Below are 25,144 nucleotides of genomic sequence, written 5' to 3'. Positions count from 1 at the left end.
TATATTATTTTTGTTTCCCTTCCCTTAAGTTCATCTCTTTTGTCTCTTAAAGTCCTCATACGAGTGAAGTCATATGATTTTTGCCTTTCTCTGACTAATTTCACTTAGCATAATACCCTCCAGTTCCATCCACATAGTTGCAAATGGCAAGATTTCCTTCTTTTTGATTGCCGAGTAATCCTCCATTATATATATATACCACATCTTCTTTATCATTTCATCCATCGATGGATGTTTGGGCTCTTTCCATACTTTGGCTATTGTTGATAGTGCTGCTGTAAACATTGGGGTGCATGTGCCCTTTCGAAACAGCACACCTGTATCCCTTGGATAAATGCCAGTAGTGCAATTGCTGGGTCGTAGGGTAGTTCTATTTTTAGTTTTTTGAGGAACCTCCATACTATTTTCCAGAGTGGTTGCACCAGCTTACATTCCCACCAACGATGCAAAAGAGATCCTCTACTCCGCATCCTCGCATACATCTGTTGTTGCCTGAGTTGTTAGTGTTAGCTATTCTGACAGGTGTGAGGTGGTATCTCATTGTGGTTTTGATTGTATTTCCCTGATGATGAGTGATGTTGAGCATTTTTTAAGTGTCGGTTGGCCATCTGGGTGTCTTCTTTGGAGAAGTGTTTATTCATGTCTTTTGCCCATTTCTTCACTGGATTATTTATTTTTTGGGTGTTGAGTTTAATAAGTTCTTTATAGATTTTCGATACTAACCCTTTATCTGATATGTCATTTGCAAATATCTTCTCCCATTCTGTCGGTTGCCTTTTAGTTTTGCTGATTGTTTCCTTCGCTGTGCAGAAGCTTTTTATTTTGATGAGGTCCCAGTAGTTCATTTTTGCTTTAGTTTCCCTTGCCTCCGGAGACATGTTGAGTAAGAAGTTGCTACGGCCAAGATCAGAGAGGTTTTTCCCTGTTTTCTCCTCGAGGATTTTGATGGCTTCCTGTCTTACATTGAGGTCTTTCATCCATTTTGAGTTTATTTTTGTGTATGGTGTAAGAAAGTAGTCCAGGTTCATTCTTCTGCATGTTGCTGTCCAGTTTTCCCAGCACCACTTGCTGAAGAGACTGTCTTTATTCCATTGGATATTCTTTCCTGCTTTGGCAGATTAGTTGGCCATACGTTTGTGGGTCCAGTGCCACTAAATTTTCACTTAAAATGACTAAAATTGCAATTTTATGTAAAAAATATGCTACCATAATAAAAATAAAATTTGTTTTTAATTTTTTAAAAAAGCATTCAGCAACTATATAGAAATATTTATAAATATCTTATAAATCATAAAAGGTAGAGGCGCCTGGGTGGCACAGTCAGTTAAGTGTCCAGCTTTGGCTCAGGTCACAGTCTCAGGATTCAGTTCGTTATTTCGAGCCCTGCCTCAGGCGCTCTGCTATCAGCACAGAGCTGGCGTCTGAACCTCTGTCTCCCCCTCTTTCTGTCCCTCCCCTATTTGTACGCTTTCTCTCTCTCTCAAAAATGCATATTTAAAAAAATGGTAGAAGTTAATAGCTTTTTAAAAAGTTTTTATTTTAATTCCAGTTAGTTAATATACAGTGTTATATGAGTTTCAGGTGTACAATATAGTAATTCAGCACTTGCATACATCATCCGGTGCTCATCACAAGAAGTGTACTCCTTAATCCCCATCCCCTATTTCACCCATGTCCCCACCCACCTTCCCTCTGGTAAACATCACTTTATGCTGTATAGTTAGGAATCTTTTGGGGCGCCTGGGTGGCTCAGTCAGTTAAGCATCCGACTTCAGCTCAGGTCATGATCTCATCACTTACGAGTTCGAGCCCCGCATTGGGCTCTGTGCTGACAGCTCAGGAGCCTGGAGCCTGCTTCGGATTCTGTGCCTCCCTCTCGATCTGTCCCTCTCCTGCTCGCGCTCTGTCTCTTTCTCTCAAAAATAAATGTTAAAAATAAAACTTGTTTTTAAATTAAAAAGAAAAAAGAATCTGTTTCCTGGTTTGCCTCTCTCTTTTTTTCCCCTCTTTGCTCATTTGTTTCTGAAATTTCACCTATGAGTAAAATCATACGGTATTTGTCTCTGACTTCTTTCACTTAACATAATACTCTCTAGCTCCATCCACATTGTTGCAAATGGCAAGATTTCATTCTTTTGGGTGGCTGAGTGTTACTCCATTGTATATGTATGTACCATGTCTTCTTTCTCCACGGACATTTGGGCTGTTTCCGTAGTTTGACTATTATAGATAAGCTGCTATAAACATTGGGGTGCTTGTGTCCCTTTGAATTAGTATTCGTGTATTCTTTGGATAAATACCTAGTAGTGCAATTGCTGACTGGTAGTGTAGTTCTGCTTTTAACTTTTTAATTTTTTTTAGAGACAGCACAAGCCAAGCCAGGGAGAGAGTTTTTTAATTTTCTTTTTTAATGTTTATTTATTTTTGATAGAGAGAGAGAGAGAGAGTCAGTGCTAATGGGGAGGAGCAGAGAGAGGAAAACACAGAATCTGCAGCCATCTCCAGGCTCTGAGATGTTAGCACAGAGCCCAATGCAGGGCTTGAGCTCACAAACCATGAGTTCATGACCTGGGCCAAAGTCAGACGCTTAACCAACTGAGCCACCCAGTCGCCCGAGAGAAAATCTTAAGCAGGCTCCACAAGCCTGATGCGAGGCTCAGTCCCACAACCCTGGGATCATGACCTGGGCAGAAATCAAGAGTTGGATGCTCAACTGACTGAGCCACCCAGGCATCCCATCTATTTTTAAGTTTTTGAGGAACCTCTATACTGTCTTCCAGAATGGCTACACCAGTTTGCATTCCCACCAGCAGTGCACGAGGGTTCCCCTTTCTCCACATCCTTGCTGTTGTTGTTTGTGCTTTTGATTTTAGCCTTCCTGACAGGTGTGTGGTGATATCTCATTGTAGTTTTGATTTGTTTTTCCCTGATGATGAGTGGTGTTGAGCATCTCTTCATGTGTCAGTATGTCATCTTTGGAAAAATGTTCATGTCTTCTACCCATTTTTTAATTGGATGGTTCATTTCTTGGGTGTTGAGTTTTACAAGTTTTATGTAGTTTGGGTACTAACCCTTTATCAGATAGATCATTTACAAATGTCTTCTCCCGTTCCATAGGTTTGCCTTTTAGTTTTGTTGATTGTTTCCTTTGCTGTGCAGAAGCTTTTTATTTTGGTGAAGTCCCAATAATTGATTTTTGCTTTTGTTTCTCTTGCCTCAGGAGACATATCTAGAAGTTGTTACAGCCAATGTCAAAGAGGTCACTGCCTGTGTTTTCCTCTAGGGTTTTTTATGGTTTGAGGTCTCACAGTTAGGTCTTTAATCCATTTTTAATTTATTTTTGTGTTTGTGTAAGAAAGTGGTCCGGTTTCATTCTTTTGCATGTTGCTGTCCAGTTTTTCAACACCATTTGTTGGAGAGACTGTCTTTTTCCCATTGGATATTCTTCGCTGCTTTGTTGAAGATCAATTGACTTTATAGTTGTGGGTTCACTTCTGCGTTTTTCTGTCCTGTTCCCTTGATCTATGCATCAGTTTTTGTGCTAGTACTATACCTTTTGATCCTTTGTTCATAACTTTAAGTCTGGAATTTTGATGCCTCCATTTTTGCTTTTCTTTTTCAATGTTGCTTTGGCTATTCAAGGTCTTTTCTGATTCCATGCAAATTTTAGGATTGTTTGTTCTACTTGTGTGAAAAATGCTGTTAGTATTTTGGTAGGGATTGCATCACATATGTAGATTGCTTTGGGTAGTATAGACATTTTAATAGTATTTGTTCTTCCAATCCGTGTGCATAGAATGTTTCTCCATTTCTTTGTGTCCCCTTTAATTTATTTCATCAGTGTTATATAGTTTTCAGAACAGAAGTCTTTCACCTCTTTGATTAGGTTTATTCGTAGGTTTCTTAATATTTTGGTGCTTTTGTAAATGGGACTGATTCCTTAATTTCTCTTTCTGCTACTTCATTATTTTTGTATAGAAATGGCAACAGATAGTCTGTATGTTCATTTTGTATCCTGTGACTTTACTGAATTCATGTATAATTTCTAGCAGGTTTTTTGGTGGAATCTTTCAAGTTTTCTTTGTAGAGTATCATGTCATCTGCAAATAGTAAAGTTTTACTTCTTCCTTGCCTGTATGGATGCCTTTTATTGCTCTTTGTTGTCTGATTGCTGGTTAGAACAATGGTTAACAGTGGTTAGAACTTCCAGTACTATGTCATACAACAGTGGTGAGAGTCCCTGTCTTGTTCCTTACCTTGTTCCTGACCTTAGGGGAAAAGCTCTCTTTTTCCCCTTGAGCATGATATTCACTGGGTTACTCACATGTGGCCTTTATTATGTTCAGGTATGATCCGTCTGACTCTACGTTGTTGAGGGTTTTATCGTGAATGGATTTGTACTTTGTCGAATGCTTTTTCTGCACGTATTTAGAATGGTCATATAGTTTTTATCCTTTCTTTCATTAATGTGTATCACATTGATTTGTGAATATTGAACCACCTTTGCAACCCAGGAATAAATCCCACTTAATTGTGGTGAATGACTCTTTTAATGTATTGTTGGATTTAGTTTGCTAGTATTTTATTGACCGTTTTTGCTTCCATGTTTGTCAGGGATACTGGCGTATAGTTCTGTTTTTAGTGGATTCTTTATCTTTTAGTGGATTCACTATTTGTTTTTTAGTGGATTCTTTATTCTTTATTCTACCCTCATAGAATGAATTTGGAAGATTTCCTTCCTTTTCTATTTTTTTGAATAGTTTTAAGAACAGGTATTAACTCTTTTTTAAATGTTTGGTAGATTTGGGGTACCTGGGTGGCTCAGTTGGTTAAGTGTCCAGCTCTTGATTTCGGCTCAGGTCGTGATCTCACAGTTTGTGAATTGGAGCCCCACATGGGGATTCTCTGTCTCCCTCTCTCTCTGCCCGTTTCCTGCGCTCATTCTCTGTCTCTCTGTCTCTCTCTCAAAAATAAATAAACAAACTTAAAAACATTTTTTTTAATGCTTGGTAGATTTACCTCTGAAGCCATCTGGCCCTGGACTTTCGTTTGTTGGGAGATTTTGATTACTGATTCAACTTCTTTGCTGGCTGTTACTTGGTTCAAGTTTTTTGTTTCTCCTGTTTCAGTTTTGGTAGTTTATATATTTCCAAGAATTTATCCATTTCTTCCAGGCTGTCCTAGTATTCAAATAAATGCAAATTAGAATAATAACTCAAAAATTTTCAATTGTTAACTTGTTTCTCATGTAGGCAATTTTATCCTCTGATGCTTGCATTATAAATTGGTAATGACCTTTCTGCAGGGATGTTGACAGTACACATCAGCAACCTTTAAACATGTAATGTACTTTTAGAAATCTATGGGGCGCCTGGGTGGCTCAGTCGGTTACGCGTCTGACTTCAGCTCAGGTCACGATCTCACAGTCCGTGAGTTCGAGCCCAGCGTCGGGCTCTGGGCTGATGGCCCAGAGCCTGGAGCCTGCTTCCAATTCTGTGTCTCCCTCTCTCTCTGCTCCTCCCCCGTTCATGCTCTGTCTCTCTCTGTCTCAAAAATAAATAAACGTTAAAAAAAAAAAAATTAAAAAAAAAAAAAAAGAAAAAGAAATCTGTCCTGAAACATATACGAGGTTTTCTTTGTGGTTTTTTGGCTTTTTTTTTTCCCTTTTAAGTAATCTACACCCAACATGGGGCTCAAATTCATGACCCTGAGTTCAAGAGTCACATGCTCTTTGGACTGAGCCAGCTAGGTCCCCCTAAACATACAGTATCTTATGCATAATGAGTTTATTTACCAAAACATTATTCATTACAATGAAAATGGAGTCCACAAAGGGACTGTTTCTCAATTAAAAATTATGGTTCTCAAAAAAGTACAGGTATTATGAGAGGTCAGCAACAGATTGTGCAGTGAATGCTTTACCTTTTTTAATTAAAGAACAGAAGGTGGAAAAGTAGAGTTAGTGAATGGAAACTTGAGTTTGAGCAGCTTGGCTCTGAAAGGGAGATAGGAAATAAGGGAAGTAAAGGAGTATAAAGAGAAGGAAAAGAATAGAAATTGGAAGATGTTTATAGACTACAGGGAAGAAACCAATAGGGACATAAATATTTTAGGTATTTGTGTGGCAGTGTGTACTTTCCCTTTAGGCCACAGTAAATATTGAAAATAGTTGGAGATCCTTTTAAGACTCAGACCCGCCCCCCCCCTCCCCCCCCAGGGCACTTGGGTGGCTTAGTCAGGTAAGCATCCGACTTTGGCTCAGGTCATGATCTCACACTATGTGGGTTCAAGCCCCGTGTCGGGCTCTGTGCTGATAGCTGGGAGCCTGGAGCCTGCTTTGGATTCTGTGTCTCCCTCTCCCTCTGCTCCTCCCCTGCATAATATTTTATATATATTCAGACCCACATAGTAGTGCCTTGCTTAAAAACTCTTCCAGTGTATTTGTCTTTGATGAGTGAGAAAGACAAAAAGGAGAGTGAGAATGGGGGATGGGAAGAAAGATGAAGAGAGAGAAACTACCTTATAAACTATGAGGATGTCAGTCATCAAGATTAGCCTTTGGGGAACTTTAAAGGGGAGTCTGATTGATGACATCAAATCATACACATTCTTAATATCCATTTCTTTGTCTTTTTCCCCTCTGTTAGCGTATGGCTAATTCGGTTTTCAACTAGATATTTAGTAATGATAATATATTTGTATTGATGCAGATGATGATCACAGTTTTCAAAAACATTAAACTGATTATTTAATTGACAATTTTTTCATTTAAGGGAGGAAAAGACTGAACAGTTGTTGGACTGTAAACAAGAACTTGAGCAAATGGAAATAGAACTAAAAAGGCTGCAACAAGAGGTTTGTACCAGAAACTTTATTATATAGGACCAGTATGTAATTAGAAATTGATTTTACTCCTTATAATTTATAGCCTTTATCTTAATGTTTTATGAGGTCACTGAGGCTTAAAGATGATTTTTCAGTGTTTTTCTGTTCTAAAATCCCAAAACTGGAATTCATAGTCTTTGGACTTTGCTTTTTCTTTATCAGTGCTGCTCATACTTTGCTAGAATTCAGAAGAAACTCTTAGGATTCAGGTAGTTCCAAGTTTCTCTTTTTTATGTATGTTGTTTGTGTGGGCTTGGAAGCTAGAATAACCCTACTGTAAACTATGCTGCTTTATGTGTATCTCCCTAGGTCTCTGGTCTCTCTGATAGTTATGGTAATTTATATATGACACAGTGCTTTTTAATTTTTTTACCTTTTAAAAATTATTTTTATTTTACTAAAGCTTTGTGGTTTTTTTCATCTCGAAGCAAGATTGTTTAAGACTTCATTTTGGGGTTGGGGGGGTGCACCTGGGTCGCTTAGTCATATAAGTGTCTGACTCTTGATTTCAACTCAGGTCGTGATCTCATGGTTTGTGAGTTTGAGCCCAGTGTCAGGCTCTGCACTAACTGTGAAGCCTGCCTGGGATTCTCTTTCTCTCTCTCTCTCTCTCTCTCTCTGTCCCCTCCCACTCGCACTGTCCCTCTTTCTCCCTCTCTTTCTCTCTCTTTCTCAAAATAAATAAATAAACTTAAACAAAATTCACTTTTTTAAATGTTTGTTTTGTTTCATTTTTATTTGGTGGTAGTGCACAATGTCTTCTTTTACCCGTAAATGATAAGGATTATGGTGAAGCTAGATAATTATTTCTTCTCCTGATAATTATTCCTGATAGGGAAACTTGATGAACACAGTTTCTTTCCAGAGTTCAGGGTGACATAGCTGTAGGTCTTGGAAATGCCATCAGAAGTGGCCTTGTCGAAGTTGCCCAGCCAGGGTGACAGTGCAGCCTCTGGCCAAGGTATAGCATTGGTCAATATTTCCCCTAACTTGCTATTTTTAATTCAGGGAATACTCCACTTGCAGAATCATAAACTTGGACCTTTCTAGATGAATGAGATGGGAATCAAAATCTTCATTTCTAGATATGCTGTGGCTGCTATTCTGTTTCTTAATAGTATGGGTTTTTGTATGTGTGCTTACTGTAAAACAGTGAGTGGTTCTCAGTCTTTTGGTCTCAAGGCTCTTTTCTCCTATTAAAAATTAATGAGGATTGTTTGATGTAGATTATATCTATTTTCTATATTTGAAATTAAAACTTAGAATTTGAAAAATGTTTATTTAAAAATAATTATTCCATGTTAACATAAAAATTACATGCTTATAACCATTATTTTCCAAAACAAAACAACAAAAAAAAAGAATGTTGGTACTCTTACATTTTTGCAAGTCTTTTTTTTTTTAATCATTTTTGCAAATCTCTTTAATGCATGGCTTAACTAAAAACTACTAAATTCTCGTATCTGTTTTGCGTTCGGTGTATTATCACATGCCATGTAGCCTCTGGAAAACTCCACTCTGCCCTCATGAGAGAATGACAGTGAAAAAAGCAAATAATGGTTTGGTGTTATTATGAAAATGGTTTTGACCTCATGAACATGAAACCCTTTCAGGGCCCCACAGATATCTCTGGATCATACTTTGATAACTTGTTTTAAAAGATTACGAGAGAGCTATTAAATATTGAATTTTAATACTTGTCTTAAATGTTATTAAGATAAACACTAATCATATGCAACTAATCATTCACTTGGAAGTTTTGAAAAACTCAGCAGAATTTTGGTATATTATAATACATCTGGATGGAAACGTAATTTCTCTAAAGTAACTAACGACCAACTTTAGTAATACTGTTTGCCTCTTCTCTATTTTCATTATCCTGTATTTTAAAGTTAACTTTTACACCTTAAATTAATTGCAAAGGTTATGTTAACTAGATGTTAACTTATTTGAAATATCCTGATATTTTTTACATACCTAAATAATCATTACATAAAAATTTATATGTAGGTGTGTTTTTATTTGCATATGAATATATATTTTAAAATTATTTATATTCTTGATTTTTAAAAAAAAGACCTCATATATCTCCCCATCCCATTTTATTTTATATATATACATTTTTTAACAGGTTTTAACTCACTGTATTTTTCTTGTATAAAACTATGTGGTGGCCACAGCTGGAGCTTTGGTGCTCTGCATGGAGACTCTGATGTGGGTCTTCACAAAATGGTCAGTGAATTCCTGATAGGGAAACTTGATGAACACAGTTTCTTTCCAGAGTTCAGGGTGACATAGCTGTAGGTCTTGGAAATGCCATCAGAAGTGGCCTTGTCGAAGTTGCCCAGCCAGGGTGACAGTGCAGCCTCTGGCCAAGGTATAGCATTGGTCAATACTGGCCCTCATCAACAGCTTCTTTTAAAATTCACACTTTTAAATCATACAATTCGTTGGGTTTGTTTTTTAAATTCATTGAATTGTGCAACCAGAGATTATCAATTTGAAAATAGAAAATAATATTTAAAATATTAATTGTTTATATTTAGAACATGAATTTGCTTTCGGATGCTCGTTCCGCTAGAATGTACCGAGATGAATTAGATGCACTTCGGGAGAAGGCAATCAGAGTGGATAAGCTTGAAAGTGAAGTCAGCAGATACAAAGAAAGACTACATGATATTGAATTTTATAAGGCAAGAGTTGAGGTATGTTGCATAATTTAAACCATTCACAATTATTTTGTTTAAAAGTTAAGTTTTTTCAAACTGCATGTAATAAACTTAAGGAACTTTTGAAATGTTGAACAAACTGTAAATACCTGTCGGTGCTTATCTTATGGTGGTAGATCAGCATATTACTTATACTTGTAAAAAGGGATCTCTGGACATTATTAATTTTATTGAACTGTTTCAAGTTCTTTCATTCTTTTATTTAGTCTTATAGGTAGGAAAGACTTGAAGTCCTTCCCTCAAAGTCAAAATAAAGTATATACTTCTAATTTCAAATTTGCTTCTAGAAGCTAAAGCAAAGCATGTTTCTGATCACTGTTCAACTCAGAATGCTAAACTAGGATTAATGAAGGCACTCTCTCAATCTCTCCCCTAATAATATGTGTGTGGGTGTATTTGTGTGTGTGTGTGTAGAAAAAGACAATTTTTCTTACTTAATGGTTGCAGTTCAGTGTTACATGAAGTTGAGTTTGACAGCAAGAATTTGACAGTACTTGCTTCTACATTCTGTTTTTCTTTCCGAGTTAACTTCTTCATTTCTTCAAACAGAGGAGAGTTTTATCAGTTTCAGTATGGTGATAAGAAGGAAGGAGTATGCAAAATCAAGAAGTGAGAACATTACAACAGAAAGTAGTTAGAACATTTTAGCCTGAAAGTTACCAGAAAATAGACCCAGTAGATAGCAAAGATAAGGTGCCTATTAATTCTTTGCCGTTTATTGAAAAAATATATGCATGGCACTGTTAAGAGATCCTTATAAATGCCACTGTTTTAATATACTTTCTTTTGACTTTAGTTTATAAACCACTAGCATATAGTTCAGCAAGATGGATTTGTGAACACGTCTTCAAAACATATGTATGGATTTTAAGCGTTTTCTCAAGATGTTTATGTAAAATATTTATTAATAGAGCCTTAGTTTATGGTCTGTGTGAGTCTTAGCACAGGTCTTGGTATTTTACTCAAAAACCCAAGCCCTTTACTTTCAAGTTACAGTTTAAGTAGAGAGAAATCTTTAAATCTATTTCAGCAAAAAAATTAAGCCCTGATTCTATGGCTATTTGTTTGTGTCTTAAATATCAGAGAGACTACTTATACTTAGTTCCTTATCCTTGTGACTAAAGGAATTTAAATGTACCCTGACAATTTTATGTGAATTGTAGTTGTGTTACTCATCCTAGCATAAGTATTGAGTATTACGTTTGCATAATAGCAATAGCGTAATAAATTCTGAGGGAAAAGATGAAACCAGGAAAACATTAACTGTATCTCTATTTTCAGTAGCTTTTACTCTTGCATAAAGAACTGTTGATAGAGACAGCTTAATGTCTTACCTTACAATAAAGAATTTATGTTTTAGAGCTTTGAAAAATTAACAGATACTAACATATTTGTGATAAAGCCTATTTGAAATTTTTATAGGAATTAAAAGAAGATAATCAAGTTTTATTAGAAACAAAAACCATGTTGGAAGATCAATTAGAAGGAACTAGAGCTCGTTCTGATAAATTACATGAATTAGAAAAAGAGAATTTACAACTGAAAGCTAAACTGCATGATATGGAAATGGTAAGTAATGTAAGGTTGATCAGTTGCGTGGCCTCCAAGGAAATCTCAGATTGATCTGATTTCCCCAAAATGACAACAATGGCTAGCTCCTGTGGCTTTAACAGAGAAGAGGTAGCTAAGTAAATTAGAAGCTTCCAATTCTGTATAAAAACAGGAGTAGTACAAATTTCTGCTTTTGTTAGACATATTAGTTATTAATTTTGTCTTCTCCTTTGAAAACACCCTAATAAGTTGTTGTGTAAACATGCCTTTAAAATATAGAAGGAAAACAATTTGCTAAAATTTAGTATTAGGTCAGATATCATTTATTATACCAGTAAATATATTAAAATATATGAAGAAAAGTTTTCAGTGTTCCCAAGGATCACTTTAAAAGGATATCAAAGACCTGATCAATATAATGACTAGTATTAAGAATGATAACTGATTATTGCCTTCAAACTGAAAATTTTAAGGAACTCAAAATTTATCCTATATTATTCAGTTTCTGATAAAGTTATAAGTAATAGAACATATTTAGCTTGAAATTGTACTGTTTTTTGGCTTTCATTTCTTTTCCTACTCCCTGACAATAAAAAAGGAACGTGATATGGATAGAAAAAAGATTGAAGAATTAATGGAAGAAAATATGACTTTGGAAATGGCACAGAAACAAAGTATGGATGAATCATTACATCTTGGCTGGGAGCTGGAACAAATATCTAGAACTAGCGAACTCTCTGAAGGTATTCCCGATATTTTTTTAATGTAAATGCATAAATGAATGCATGAAGTTGTATTTATGCTTACATTTTTGGATATTTTATTACAATTTTTTATTTTCCCCAGCCAGAGATGTCTAAGAGGCCAGATGTCTCCCTAGATAGTTCACAGAATAGTATGTTCATGGCCGCATTCCTGGGTCTTGTCCTTATCTTTACACATCTTACAACTCAACTTTATGAGTGTAGTGACAGATTTAATCAGTTTTTTAGGCACTGTTTCACATTAACATCATAGGAAGCTGAGATACCAAGTTTATTAACTTATTTTGAGAAATAAAGCCATCTACTAAATAGAACAGAAAAGTCATATTAGCTGGTCAGTGTGTTCTTTAACTATAGACAAACCTAAACAAGAAGTCAAAACATATTGGGAAGGTTCTTAGGTCAGTATATAGCCAGAAGAAAGCAAGTTAAGGATCTTTATGGCTACTTTCATCAATATATGTACTCTCTCTCCATTTTAGCACTATATCTACCAACCAGTCCAGCCCAGTTATACCCTAGAGATAATGAAAGACCCTCAGATAAATTAACTTTGTTCTTTTTTCCTTATTTGGGTTATAGCCTTCAGTATGCTGATACTGATTTACTTTATTGAAATTATGTCCAGGTCACATTTATTTGAATTAGATTAGTTCCAGAATTCCTCAGTTACCTAGTATTAGATTATTTCACCTGCTTTCCTTCCTTCCAGATATTTATTAAGCATCTACCATGTGTAAAATATATCCAGCCCTGTGGATATGATGCTGAGGTAGACGAGGTCTGAGAGAGCTTATAATCTGATATTTATAGGATACTTAGTTCTACAGATGACCTACCATATTTTTTTACCATTAGGCTTTTCCTAATTTTACACATGAGAACCTAATTTCAAATTCTGGGACCCCCATGTAAATTGACTACACAGTAAGTGATGATATTCAGACCGTGAACTTGCTGAGATATATTACTTAAAATATTTGTGGAACTTTTTTATTGTATTTTTTGTGAAATTGAGTTATTAAAAAACAATTCAAACTTAAATGTTTTCTACTGCTAGTTAAAATTACAGTGTTAAGAGTTTCCTCATCAGTTATATGGGAACAATAAAATAGTATTACCTTGTATGGTTATTGTGAAGATTGAATTTGTTACTGCTTATGAAGCCATTAGTAGAGTACCTGGTAAATGGTAGGCATTTGAGTGTTTATTATTTTTATCATCGTTGTTGTCGTCATCATCATCATCATCATCATCACCATCACAGTTGTTTTGCAGTTCATCTTAGCTGGGGTCATAGATCTGAATATTTGCTTTAATATGGTGTGTTTTGTTTTGTTTTTTAACTATACAAGAGAATTGCTTTCCAGAAAAACTGTGAAATGTGGAAAAATATAAAGGAAGAAAGTAAAGTTCCTAATAATTTCTGAAACCCCTTTGCATTTCAAAAAATGGCCTCCAGAATTTTTCTACAGATAGATATTTTAGACATCATCAGATCAATTTGTATATACAATTCAGGTTCTTCTTTTCACCTAAGATTATAACGTAGGCATTTTTCCATGTTGTTAAATATGTGTTCTAAGGGGGCTCCTGGCTAGCTCAGTGGATAGAGCATGCAGCTTTTGGTCTTGAGTTTGAGCCCCACATTGGGCATAGGGATTACTTTTAAAAATGTTTGTAAGCATCCTTTTTAATTCTTTATAGTCTGACCTGAAGCATCTTTGAAATACAGTGATAGGGCACCTGGGTGGCCCAGTTGGTTAAACGTCCGACCCTTGACTCTGGCTCAGGTCATGATTTCATAGTTTGTGAGTTCAAGCCCTACATCGGGTTCTGCACTGACAGTATGGAACCTGCTTAGGATTCTGTGTCCTTTTCTCTTCACCCCTTCCCTGCTTGCTCTCTCTCTCTCAAAATAAATAAAAATAAACTTAAAAAAAAAGAAGAAACAGTGATAGTATTGAAAGTATTACTAAGGTATATTGAGTATCGTATCTAACAGATCATGAAGCAAAGTTTTACTGAAGAAGACTTGGACAACTAATGGAATGTAAAAAGTCTGGGGCATTGGGCTCTGTGCTACCAGGTTAGAGCCTGGAGCCTGCTTCAGATTCTGTGCCTTCCTCTCTCTCTGCTCCTCCTCCATTCATGCTCTCTCTCTCTCCTTCAAAAATAAATAAAACATTAAAAAAAATGTTTAATAAAAATTAAAAAAGTCAGTGACTATCAATTGTACGAGCTTTTAATAAAAGATTAATAATATGCTAACTGGAACAAAAGCTAGAAGAACTGAGGCTTTCTTTGTTTACAGTCTGAGGATATTTTATCATACCTAATTTTGAAAAGAATGTGTGCTTGTGGGGATATGGTGTGTGTGTGTGTGTGTGTGTGTGTGTGTGTGTGTGTGTGTGTGTGTTTCTTAATGATGGAGGATTTCTGGGGCACCTGGGTGGCTTAGTCGGTTGAGCATCCAACTCTTGATTTCAGCTCAGGTCATGCATGATCTCACAGCATGAGATCAAACCCTGCTTCGAGCTCTGTGCTAACAATGCAGAGCCTGCATGGGATTCTCTCTCTCCCTTTCTATCTGACCCCCCAACTCGTGTTTTTTTCCTCTCTCTCTCTCTCCCCAAATAAATAAATTTTTAGAAAATGACGGAGAATTTCAAACATACACAAAAATAGATAGACCTAGAATGCCTTCCTGTACTTCTCCATTTCCCTTCCTGAAATCTGGGGTTTCAAAGTGAATTCTAGGTATTATATTTCACTTTAAATCCTAATTTTTATATCATCAAATATTTAATGAATCTGCTTTAGGGTTATTAAAAATAGTTATTTTGGACTTACATCATATATAGAACCAGAAACTGAGTTTTCTTATGTTAAAAAATGTAATTATGCTGAAATTGACTTAGAAATACAATTTTTTTGGCAAAATGGTATACGTGTTTATTTTTACACTCAAGTTTAGCAGAGATTCTTCGTTTAGAGAAAGACTTTTTTAAGGTAACCAGTATATACTGTCTTGCCTTTCTCAGAATCAGGATTAGGAAATTAGGATTTTTTTTTCCCCTTAGACTGTCTTCCTTTAATTTTTGATATGTGGCTTGGATATGCTTTATACTTCTTATTTGAATCACATGATATCTCTGTCAGACACACAGAGCAATAACCATATTTTGTACAAATAATCTAAGAGTTTTGTGGTTAAAATGGCTTGGGCATTGTCAAGCAGTTTCTCATGGAACTGGAACTGCAACTGTAGTCCGTTCAGTCTAAATTTTGTACCTTTTTTCCTCTAGAATGCTTGTGGGTACATTAAAAACTCAAGATTCACCCATCTTTTATCTATGTTTTTTCATTGTGTCTATCTTATATAAGTCTATAAATTTTTTATAAAGTTAAGGACCAGGTTATGTAGTGCATTTACACTCATTATTTTAAATAGTATTGAGTAAATATAGTTTTTACCAATGACAATATTTGTCATTATTATAGCACCACAAAAATCCTTGGGCCATGAAGTGAATGAATTAACATCAAGTAGATTATTGAAGTTGGAGATGGAAAACCAGAGTCTGACAAAAACTGTCGAAGAACTTCGGAGTACTATGGATTCTGCTGAAGGCAACACTTCCAAAATCCTGAAAATTGAAAAAGAAAATCAAAGACTAAGTAAAAAGGTAAATAAAAATTAATGTTTAATGTAATGTTGAATATATGTAAAGTGTAAATAACCCTGTGTTAGATCATTTATTTTCCAGTTTTTAATGTAATGTATTCTCAATATTATTTTAACTTACGGAAATTTTCAAACATACATAAATGTGAAGTGAATTAACTCCTATACTCATTCAACTTTAGCAATTATTAACTTATAGCCACTCTTACTTCTACCCTTGCTTGCTCTCTTCACAACCAGTAGGATTTTAAAGTAAATCCTAGACATGGTATCCTTTCACCAATACCTCATTATATATCTCTAAAAAGTAAGGACTTTTTAAAAAAACAAGAACAGTGACTTTATCACATTGAAAAATTTAATAGAGTTTGGTTAGCATTTCAGTTTTTTACAAGTCATTGGGATATTTTTTTCGTTTGGTTAAAATATGAATTGAAATATATCAGTACATTCAATCTACTGATGTGTCTATTAAGTCTTTTTTAGTGCAAGGTTAACTTTTTTCTAATTTTTTTAATTTTGGGGACATTGCAAGCAGGGGAGGGTCAGAGAGAGGTGGACATAGGATAGGAAGCCCTGTGCACTGACAGGCTGCCAGCAACTCACAAACAGTGAGATCATGACCTGAGTTGAAGTTGGACACTCAACCAACTGAGCCACTCAGGTGCCCAGTTTACTCCTTACATAGCAATTTTTCTGTTGAAGAAACCAGGTTGTTTTGTAGTTTTCCCACAATCTAGATTTTTCTCTGTGTCCCTTAGCAAGTTCTTTTGTTCCCTGTGGGTCTTATTTTATCTGTAGACTTAATCAAGTTCAAAGTGAGTTTTTAGTGAGAATATTCATAAGGAGTCTATTTCAGTCATGAGGTACATGCCTAATTGTCTCTTTTGTCATGTTGGTTGTCATGGAAAAGGTTTGCTTAGGGGTCCCCGGATGGCTCAGTCAGTTAAGCGACCGACTTCAGCTCAGGTCATGATCTTGAGGTTCATGGGTTGAGCCCTACACTGGGCAGTGTGCTGACCGCTCTGAGCCTGGAGCCTGCTTCAGGTTCTTTGTCTCCCTCTCTCTCTCTGCCCCTCCCCTTCTCCCAATCTTTCTCTCTCAAAAATAATATTTAAAAACAAAATAAGTAAAATACCACCAAATCCTCTAAAAATAAACAAAATAAAAATAAAAATTGGTTCAAAAAAACAACTATCCATTTACTTTCAGGAATTCTCATGGAAAAGGCAGGATGAATGTTTGATTCTTTTATTTACCAGTTTCCTGGTAATGAATTAGTTCTCTCATATCCTCCTGAGATAATTAATGAGTGAGGTTTTTTTTTTTACTGTCTTTATGAATTCATGGATTTAAAAATATTTGAAGTGTTTCAGCCTACTGCATTTGTTTTTCTAACTGTTCCACCTCTTTAAGCTGCTTCCTGAGTCCCTGTGACAATCTTAGCACTCCTTGTGAGCCTCTGTGCTTTTCACCGTAACTCAGTTCTTCTTAAACATTTCCTGCCCCCGATCTGGAAACAGCCATTTCTCCAAAAAGCCCTTGTTCCTTTTAGTGGAAAATGGTATTTAGAGACCACAATTTAGGCACTATGAAACCTGAATTTGAACAAGGTTTTAGTTCAACAGAAATATTCCAGTTGGGCAACAGACCAAGTAATTTATTTTTGAGTATCTTTCTGCATACACACATATACTTATTGTAGATAAATAGAATCCTATCATGACAACATACATGATATTTTTATCATGAATATCTCCTATCACATCTCCTTCCCAGTATGTGTTTCTGGGTCTTGGTCACAGTGAATAATACTGTAATAAATGTTCTTATACATAAGCCATTATGAATTTGTTATTATTTCTATATGTAGTCAGCCATGTCTGGTTTTTCTTTAGATTCTGGATTTCTAGATTCAGTTATGAAAATCTCCCTAATCTTTAGATCGGTGGTTTTTGAACTATAGTATGCCTTAGAATCACCTTCAGGACTTGTTTAACACAAATTTCTGAGCCCCATACCCAGAGCTTCTGATTTGATAGGTCTGGGGTAGGAGCAAAGAATTCTCATTTCTAAGAAATTCCTAAGTGATGGTCTTCCTGCTTTGTTGGGGGGAAAAAAGCCATGCTTTGAGAACCACTGCCTTAGATTATGCAAGTAGACCTTTTGATTATCTTGCCAGATTTTTAGTCTTTTAAGACATTTTTGCATCATTTTTTTGATAATTTTTTTAATTTAATGTTTTTTTAATTTACATCCAAGTTAGCATATAGTACAACAGTGATTTCAGGGGTAGATTCCTTAATGCCCCTTACCCATTTAGCCCATCTCCCCTCCCACAGCATCATCTTTTATCCATTAACCAAATAATCTTAATAAGCATTTTATAACCAGTATAGTATAAAAGTAAGAGTGAATTAAAACTAAATAGAACTTGGAACAGTTTTATTTTGGTTGTCATTATATATAATTGGGACTGGAAATTGTAATTTGATTTTAAAAGTAGCTTTGAATTCTAATAAATTTTTGGTGATTCTAGCATTGTTTTATAAATTCATTGTATGAAAGGTATCTTTTGTAAACTAAATGTTTCACTTGAATTCCATCGATGTAAGACAACAAATGAGTTTAATTAAATAACTGTTACCCATATATTTCAATCTTAAGTGGGAGAACCAGATCAGTAATTAATAGCTAAAAGTTTCCTGAACACGTCAAATTGAGTAACTGGATAAGATTTGACTTGAGGGGCACCTGAGTGGCTCAGTCAGTTAAGCTTCTGGCTCTTGACTTTGGCTCAGGTCATGATCTCATGGTTTGTGGGTTTGAGCCCCACACTGGGCTGTCTGCACTGGTGGTGCAGAGCCTGCTTGGGATTCTCTCTCTCTCTCTCTCTCTCTCTCTCTCTCTCTCTCTTTGTGTCCCTCCCCAGCACAATGTGCACTGTCTCTTTCAAAAAAAAGATTTGACTTGATCCTTTTGAGATATTACTGGAATGTTGTCTTCCATATGTGGTTATCTTCCATTGACATTAAAATAGAAAAATTCAGGGGCGCCTGGATGGCTCAGTCGGTTAAGCATCCGACTTCGGCTCAGGTCATGATCTCGCAGTCTGTTAGTCTGAGCCCCGCGTCAGGCTCTGTGCTGACAGCTCAGAGCCTGGAGCCTGTTCCAGATTCTCTGTCTCCCTCTCTTTCTGACCCTCCCCCGTTCATGCTGTCTCTCCCTGTCTCAAAAATAAATAAACGTTAAAAAAATATATTTAAAAAAAAAAATAGAAAAATTCAGCTTGCTTTATGTAAAGACTATTAAAATTCGTAGACTTCTTTACTATTCTTTTAAAAGACTTTTTCATGTTTATTTATTTTTGAGAGAGAGAGAACACAAGCAGGAGAGGGCAGAGAGACAGGGAGACAGAATCCAAAAAAGGCTCCAGGCTCTGAGCACAGAGCCCGACCTGGAGCTCAAACTCACAAACCTTGAGATCATGACCTGAGCCGAAGTTGGATGCTTAACTTACTTAGCCACCCAGGCGCCTGAGACTTTTTCACTATTGATATAAGGATTTAAGTAATACTTAAACTTGAAGTGGAATATTTTATATAGCTAAATCTTTATTTTCTTTTATTACCTGATTTGAATATGTTATATCACAATGGGAAATCAATGGTTTGGCATAATTTAAACTGGAATTTGCTATTTTTGTGCTTATTAACCACATACTTGATCATATCTTTGAAATGTATAATTGAAGATAAATTTAAACCTAGACTATAACTATAACATTTACCTGAGCTATGTTCAGCTCTTTTTTTCTCCAGTATTATTATTATTTTTCTCCCTCTTTCCTTTTTTTTTTTTAAGTAGACTCCATACCCAGTATGGAGCCCAATGCAGGGCTTAAACTCACAACCCTGAGATCAGGACCTGAGGTGAGATCAGGAGTCAGACACTTAACCAACTGAGCCACCCAGGCACCTATCTTTCTTTTTATTTTAAACCTAATTCCTTTCTGTTTCCTCATTAAACCTACCTTTTTCTCATCTTTTTTTCATGTTTTTTATATTCTCTTCTTCCTTCTTCCCTAAAATTACTTGACTGTGATTAAAATCTTTATAAATTTCGTCAAGCCAGGAGAGTCTTTCAATAAAATTTGCATGGTCTTCATATAGTATGTAATTATATATTCAGTTGGGTTTATTTTTTGTATTTAGAAGTAGAAATGTGCCCTTCAGAGATGCAGAGGATAAGAAAGATAGTCATGTCTGCATATTTTATATAGCTGTTAAAATTAGCATGGAGTATTACTTGAATTTCTGTATTCAGTTCTTAAATTTCACCATTTGAGTATTAAAATTGTATTTTAGTTTTTATTCCAAGATTATCTTTTGACATGTTTCCTTTGTTGTAAAATATTTAATATTACATTGTTTTTTGATTTAATTTTTTCTAGGTTGAAATTCTTGAAAACGAGATTATTCAAGAAAAGCAAAGTCTTCAGAATTGTCAGAATTTAAGCAAGGATCTAATGAAGGAGAAGGCTCAACTTGAAAAAACAATTGAAACACTTAGAGAAAATTCAGAAAGACAGGTTCATAAGTTTCTTATTAAGCAATATATTTTAAATTCTCTTAGCAAGTTATTTTAATGTTTAGTATATGTGCTGCCGAAGCGAGCACTATTTTAATGTTTAGGTAAACAAAAATGTTCGTGTAACATGAAAGGGAAATAATTTTAGAATTGTTTAGATCTTAGAGTAACTGTGGTTTTCATTTTCTATCCCATATACATGGGAAGGTTGAAGCGAAAGCTTAGAATTCTTTAAGTTGCCAGTATGTTTAATAATTATCTGGTATAAAATTTTACAATACCTGGGCTTTCAAGTGTCTGTAGAATAGGGCTGCAGATTATAAAGTTACTGTGTGGAATTGGGGAGAGATGCAGCTGTATGTATTCAGACCCTACAAAAGAGGGAGATGTGTTGGCAGCAGCCTTCTTTAGAATGCGTTCATATTTGCTTTCAAGTATTTATTGGTTATTCTCACTTTATGCTTTAGGAAACTGAGAACTGGATATATTGAGTGATTTGCTATTTTAAAGTTTCTGTTACTTTTTTAGAAGTAAAATGGTTTGTTTTTTATTATCCAGGTATAGTCCTTAGGCTACCTATAAAAATAAAGGTTTCCATAGAGCTACAGAATAAAAATTCTAGAGCTAAGCATGAATCTGTATTTTTACAAGGCTCTCAGGGGATTATTTACCAAAATTAGGCCATGTCATAAAAAATTAGTTTTCAGGTGTACCAGAGGATTTTGTGTTTTTTGATCTTTTTCAAATTAGAATTCTTGAGGGAATGAATACACACCCACATATATACACATAAAATATAGCAATATTTATCAAGAACCCACTGTGTGTATGCGTTGCAAAATTTATTTAATGAAAGTAAAAGCTTATAGTCATAAAGAGATGTGTGTGTGCATTTCACCTATATTCCTATTTGAATTTGAAACATGTAACTATAAATAATCTGAAGATCACTTTGATTAATATTAAGTACAGTTCTCCTAACCATTTCTTTACATTATGAACTCCCTAAAGACAGAACTTTTATGACCTGAAAGTACATGTACACGGTGGTCTGCCAGCAAATATTTGTCACAATTAAAAGTAAGACATATTAGCACCCTTTTGTGTTCTTATTTCATTGTTAGTTTTTTTGAAATGGAAAAACTGTAATTTAAAATATTTAGTTTATGCTAATTTATATTTTTAATTTTCTCCTTTGTTTTTTTTCAATTAGATTAAAATATTGGAACAGGAAAATGAACATCTGAATCAAACCGTGTCTTCTTTAAGGCAACGATCCCAGATAAGTGCTGAAGCGAGGGTGAAAGACATTGAAAAAGAAAATAAAATTCTCCATGAATCTATCAAAGAAACAAGTAGCAAGTTAAGTAAGATTGAATTTGAAAAAAGACAAATTAGGAAAGAATTGGAACATTATAAAGAAAAAGGAGAACGAGCAGAAGAACTTGAAAATGAGTTGCATCATCTTGAGAAAGAAAATGAATTGTTACAGAAGAAGATAACCAATTTAAAAATTACTTGTGAAAAAATTGAGGCCTTAGAACAAGAAAATTCAGAGCTAGAAAGAGAAAATAGAAAATTAAAAAAAACATTAGATAGTTTTAAAAACCTTACTTTTCAGTTAGAATCCCTAGAAAAAGAGAATTCCCAACTAGATGAGGAAAACTTAGAACTGCGAAGGAATGTGGAATCTTTGAAGTGTGCAAGCATGAAAATGGCTCAGCTACAGCTAGAAAATAAAGAACTGGAAAGTGAAAAAGAGCAACTTAAGAAGGGTTTAGAACTCATGAAAGCTTCTTTCAAGAAAACAGAACGCTTAGAAGTTAGCTACCAGGGTTTAGATACAGAAAATCAGAGGCTACAGAAAGCTCTAGAAAATAGCAATAAAAAAATTCAACAGTTAGAGAGTGAACTACAAGACTTAGAGATGGAAAATCAAACATTGCAGAAAAACCTAGAAGAGTTAAAAATATCCAGCAAAAGACTAGAACAGCTAGAAAAAGAAAATAAATCATTAGAGCAAGAGACTTCTCAACTGGAAAAAGATAAGAAGCAACTGGAGAAAGAAAATAAAAGACTCCGACAGCAAGCAGAAATAAAAGATACCACATTGGAAGAAAATAATGTGAAAATCGGGAATTTGGAAAAAGAAAACAAAACCCTTTTCAAAGAGATCAGCATTTTTAAAGAATCCTGCATTCGTCTGAAAGAATTAGAGAAAGAAAATAAGGAGCTTGTGAAAAGAGCAACTATTGATGTAAAAACTTTGGTTACATTACGAGAGGTAAATATAGTTACCTAAATTTAAGGAAAATATTTTTATATTTTTAATTCAAGGCATTGTTAAGTTTTATTGGAACCCATCAGAAATTTGCATCATCTGCTTATGGTTCAAAATAGAAATTGGCATTTAGAACTAGAGTTTCTAAATTTTCCTACTTTTGTTATACCAAGAAGTACATGTGAATTTTATTTTTAATATATTGTAGTAATAAGGTTTCCATGTGGTATCTCCTTTATTACATTATAATTTTATGTTTTATTTCAAAATAAAATATTTGGTCAAGACTGTTACTGAATAATAGGAACCATAATAGCTACTATTTATTGAATGCCAACCATGTACCAGGTACTGGGCTAAGGACTTCAGAAATTTATTTATATAATTTTTACAGCTAATCCTCTATAGATGTTATGTCCAGTAGATTAGAAAGCATAAGCGACATTAAGTAACTTACTCAGGATCACTCAGCTAATGGCAAAGTTGGATTGCTGGATTCAAATCCAGATCTTTCAAACTCCAAATCTCCATGAATTATGCTCTTAAGCCTTAGAATGCAAATCATATTGAACTTTAAGAGTCAACACTGCACAATTGGTAGTTGCTTGGATCTGTGTGTTGAGAAGAGTTGTGAAATTTTCTGAAGTAGATTGGCTATAGATCCAAGTGAAACATGGTGTAGATCATATTCATGTTCTTCATAGCATGCTTGGCCTTTTTTTGCTACCCCTATGCTATATACTCTGTATGAGAACTCTTTTAAGTTCAATTAAAAAGTTTCTTTGCATCCTGGCAGAACGTCACATTGGGAAGTCTGCATTTCTGCTAAAGAGGCATTGAGAGGGGCCCATTATTAGCTTTTTGCTTTTTTCTTTCTGTTGTTGTACCGTCCTACAGACAGGAACAGGGTTCCTCGTGTCTGAACTTCTAACAGTGTACCCTAGTTCTTCAGATCAATATGTTAGACCTCTTCCACTGGCAGAGGGATGCTTGAGGTGGAAGAAGGGTGTTGCATCCAGCATATATTCATAGAAATATGCACTAAGGTTCTAGCTTATTATTAAAAAGTTAGTAGATATGTGTTCTTTTTCTCACAGCTTTCAGTCCTCAAGAGTTCACAAGTAAAGAGTTTTTCCTTTTAGTTTTTAATACAAAAATTACAAGTAATATTAGCAAAAAAAAAAACAAAAAAGGAAAACCATATTGTTTGAACTAGTTTATTTTTTTGCTTAACTACTTGTTAGTGATGAAGGAAAAATTCAACAACATTTCTTTTTTTCCTGGTTTGAATTATATATATGTATTCCTGGATAGTGGTAGTTACAATCGTGACTGAATTTCCTAGATGTTCATGGTCATGACACTTATGTGAGTCTTGCATTCCTTTCAAAATAAGGATTTGGTGTGTGAAAAATTGAAGACTCAACAAATGAATAATGATCTTGAAAAATTAACTCATGAGCTTGAAAAGATAGGGTTAAATAAAGAGCGACTCTTGCATGATGAGCAGAGTACTGATGACAGGTGAGTATTAAGTCTATTTGGCAAACAGTTTAAATTATTGTTATATTTTTGCTCAAACCTTTTCTGCTGTATCAGCTATAGAATATTTGCATATGTCACCCTGTTTCTGTTTCCTCTCTTCCCATAGAGAAAGTTCTATAAGAAAAAAAAGTAAAAAATCAGATAAACACAACCTAATACAAGAAAAATGCTAAAATGTTACTATAAATAGTTACATAATAGGAAAACAGGAAGCCACTCATGTAGCAAAAGAGCAGAAACTATAATTACCTATGAAAGTAGAATGAGACATTAACAACAAACCCCTCTCTCTTGAAATATAAAGTTAGTTTTTATTTGAATCATGTGCTTAAATGCCTCAATTCTTTCATTTATTTTGTGTGCAAAAGTGGACTTAGAGAAAGAAGAAATATGAAACAAAGGAAAATATGCTGAGGTAGCTAAGGTATAAAAATAATATGGAGGGGCTCCTGGGTGGTACAGTCAGCTAAGCATCTGGCTCTTGATTTAGGCTCAGGTCATGATCTTGTGGTTCCTGGTTTCGAGCCCTGTGTTGGGCTCTGTGCTGACAGCATGGAGTCATCTTGGTATTCTTTCTTTCCCTCTCTCTCTGCCTCTCTCTCTCTTTCTCTCTCGAAATAAACATTTAAAAAAATGTGGAATGGGCCACCTGGGTGACTATTAAGCATATGAGTTTTGATCTTGGCTCAGGTCTTGATCTCATGGTTGTGAGTTCAAGCCCCATGTTGGGCTCCACACTGGGTGTGAAGCCTACTTAAAAAAATAATAATAATGTGGAAAAGTAAGGTGAGAAACAATAAAACCTTACTTTATATGCCCTTTAATTTTGAGAATGATCAATATAAGGTTAAAAAAAATTTATATTCCTATGGTAATTACAATCTATCAAACAATCAGATTTTTCAAGTAGTCTATGGTTTAGCATCTAGCCAGCCATGTGATTCCAGCTAGACTGGAAGGATATATTGTTAAAAATACAGTTCTATGTAGACTAGATTTTAGTTCATTGGAATTTTTGTAATAGAATTTGTATTTTATTGTCTACCCATTATTACTGTTACAGTATTTATAGTCTATATTAAATAATGTATACAGGGAAAATTAATGCTGT

General features: G+C 34.9%; 1 protein-coding gene across 7 annotated transcripts in view; it reads left to right on the top strand.

Annotated features, from left to right (window-relative positions):
* Window positions 1-25,144, top strand: part of CCDC88A (coiled-coil domain containing 88A) — a 140,125-nt gene that overhangs the window by 71,304 nt on the left and 43,677 nt on the right. For all 7 annotated transcript variants that reach the window (XR_006215723.1, XM_042981420.1, XM_042981421.1 and 4 more), the window contains exons 9-16: window positions 6,774-6,855; window positions 9,432-9,590; window positions 11,037-11,183; window positions 11,764-11,908; window positions 15,434-15,618; window positions 20,071-20,208; window positions 21,421-22,491; window positions 23,885-24,012. Coding sequence is in view for 6 of the 7 variants with exons in the window: in XM_042981420.1 (XP_042837354.1) it covers window positions 6,774-6,855; window positions 9,432-9,590; window positions 11,037-11,183; window positions 11,764-11,908; window positions 15,434-15,618; window positions 20,071-20,208; window positions 21,421-22,491; window positions 23,885-24,012 (2,055 nt within the window). In the remaining variant the exon portion in view is untranslated. The remainder of the gene's footprint in view (window positions 1-6,773; window positions 6,856-9,431; window positions 9,591-11,036; window positions 11,184-11,763; window positions 11,909-15,433; window positions 15,619-20,070; window positions 20,209-21,420; window positions 22,492-23,884; window positions 24,013-25,144) is intronic.

Source organism: Panthera tigris, chromosome A3, assembly GCF_018350195.1.
Source record: "Panthera tigris isolate Pti1 chromosome A3, P.tigris_Pti1_mat1.1, whole genome shotgun sequence".
Taxonomy (NCBI): domain Eukaryota; kingdom Metazoa; phylum Chordata; class Mammalia; order Carnivora; family Felidae; genus Panthera; species Panthera tigris.
This window is presented reverse-complemented; position numbering and strand designations above follow the sequence as displayed.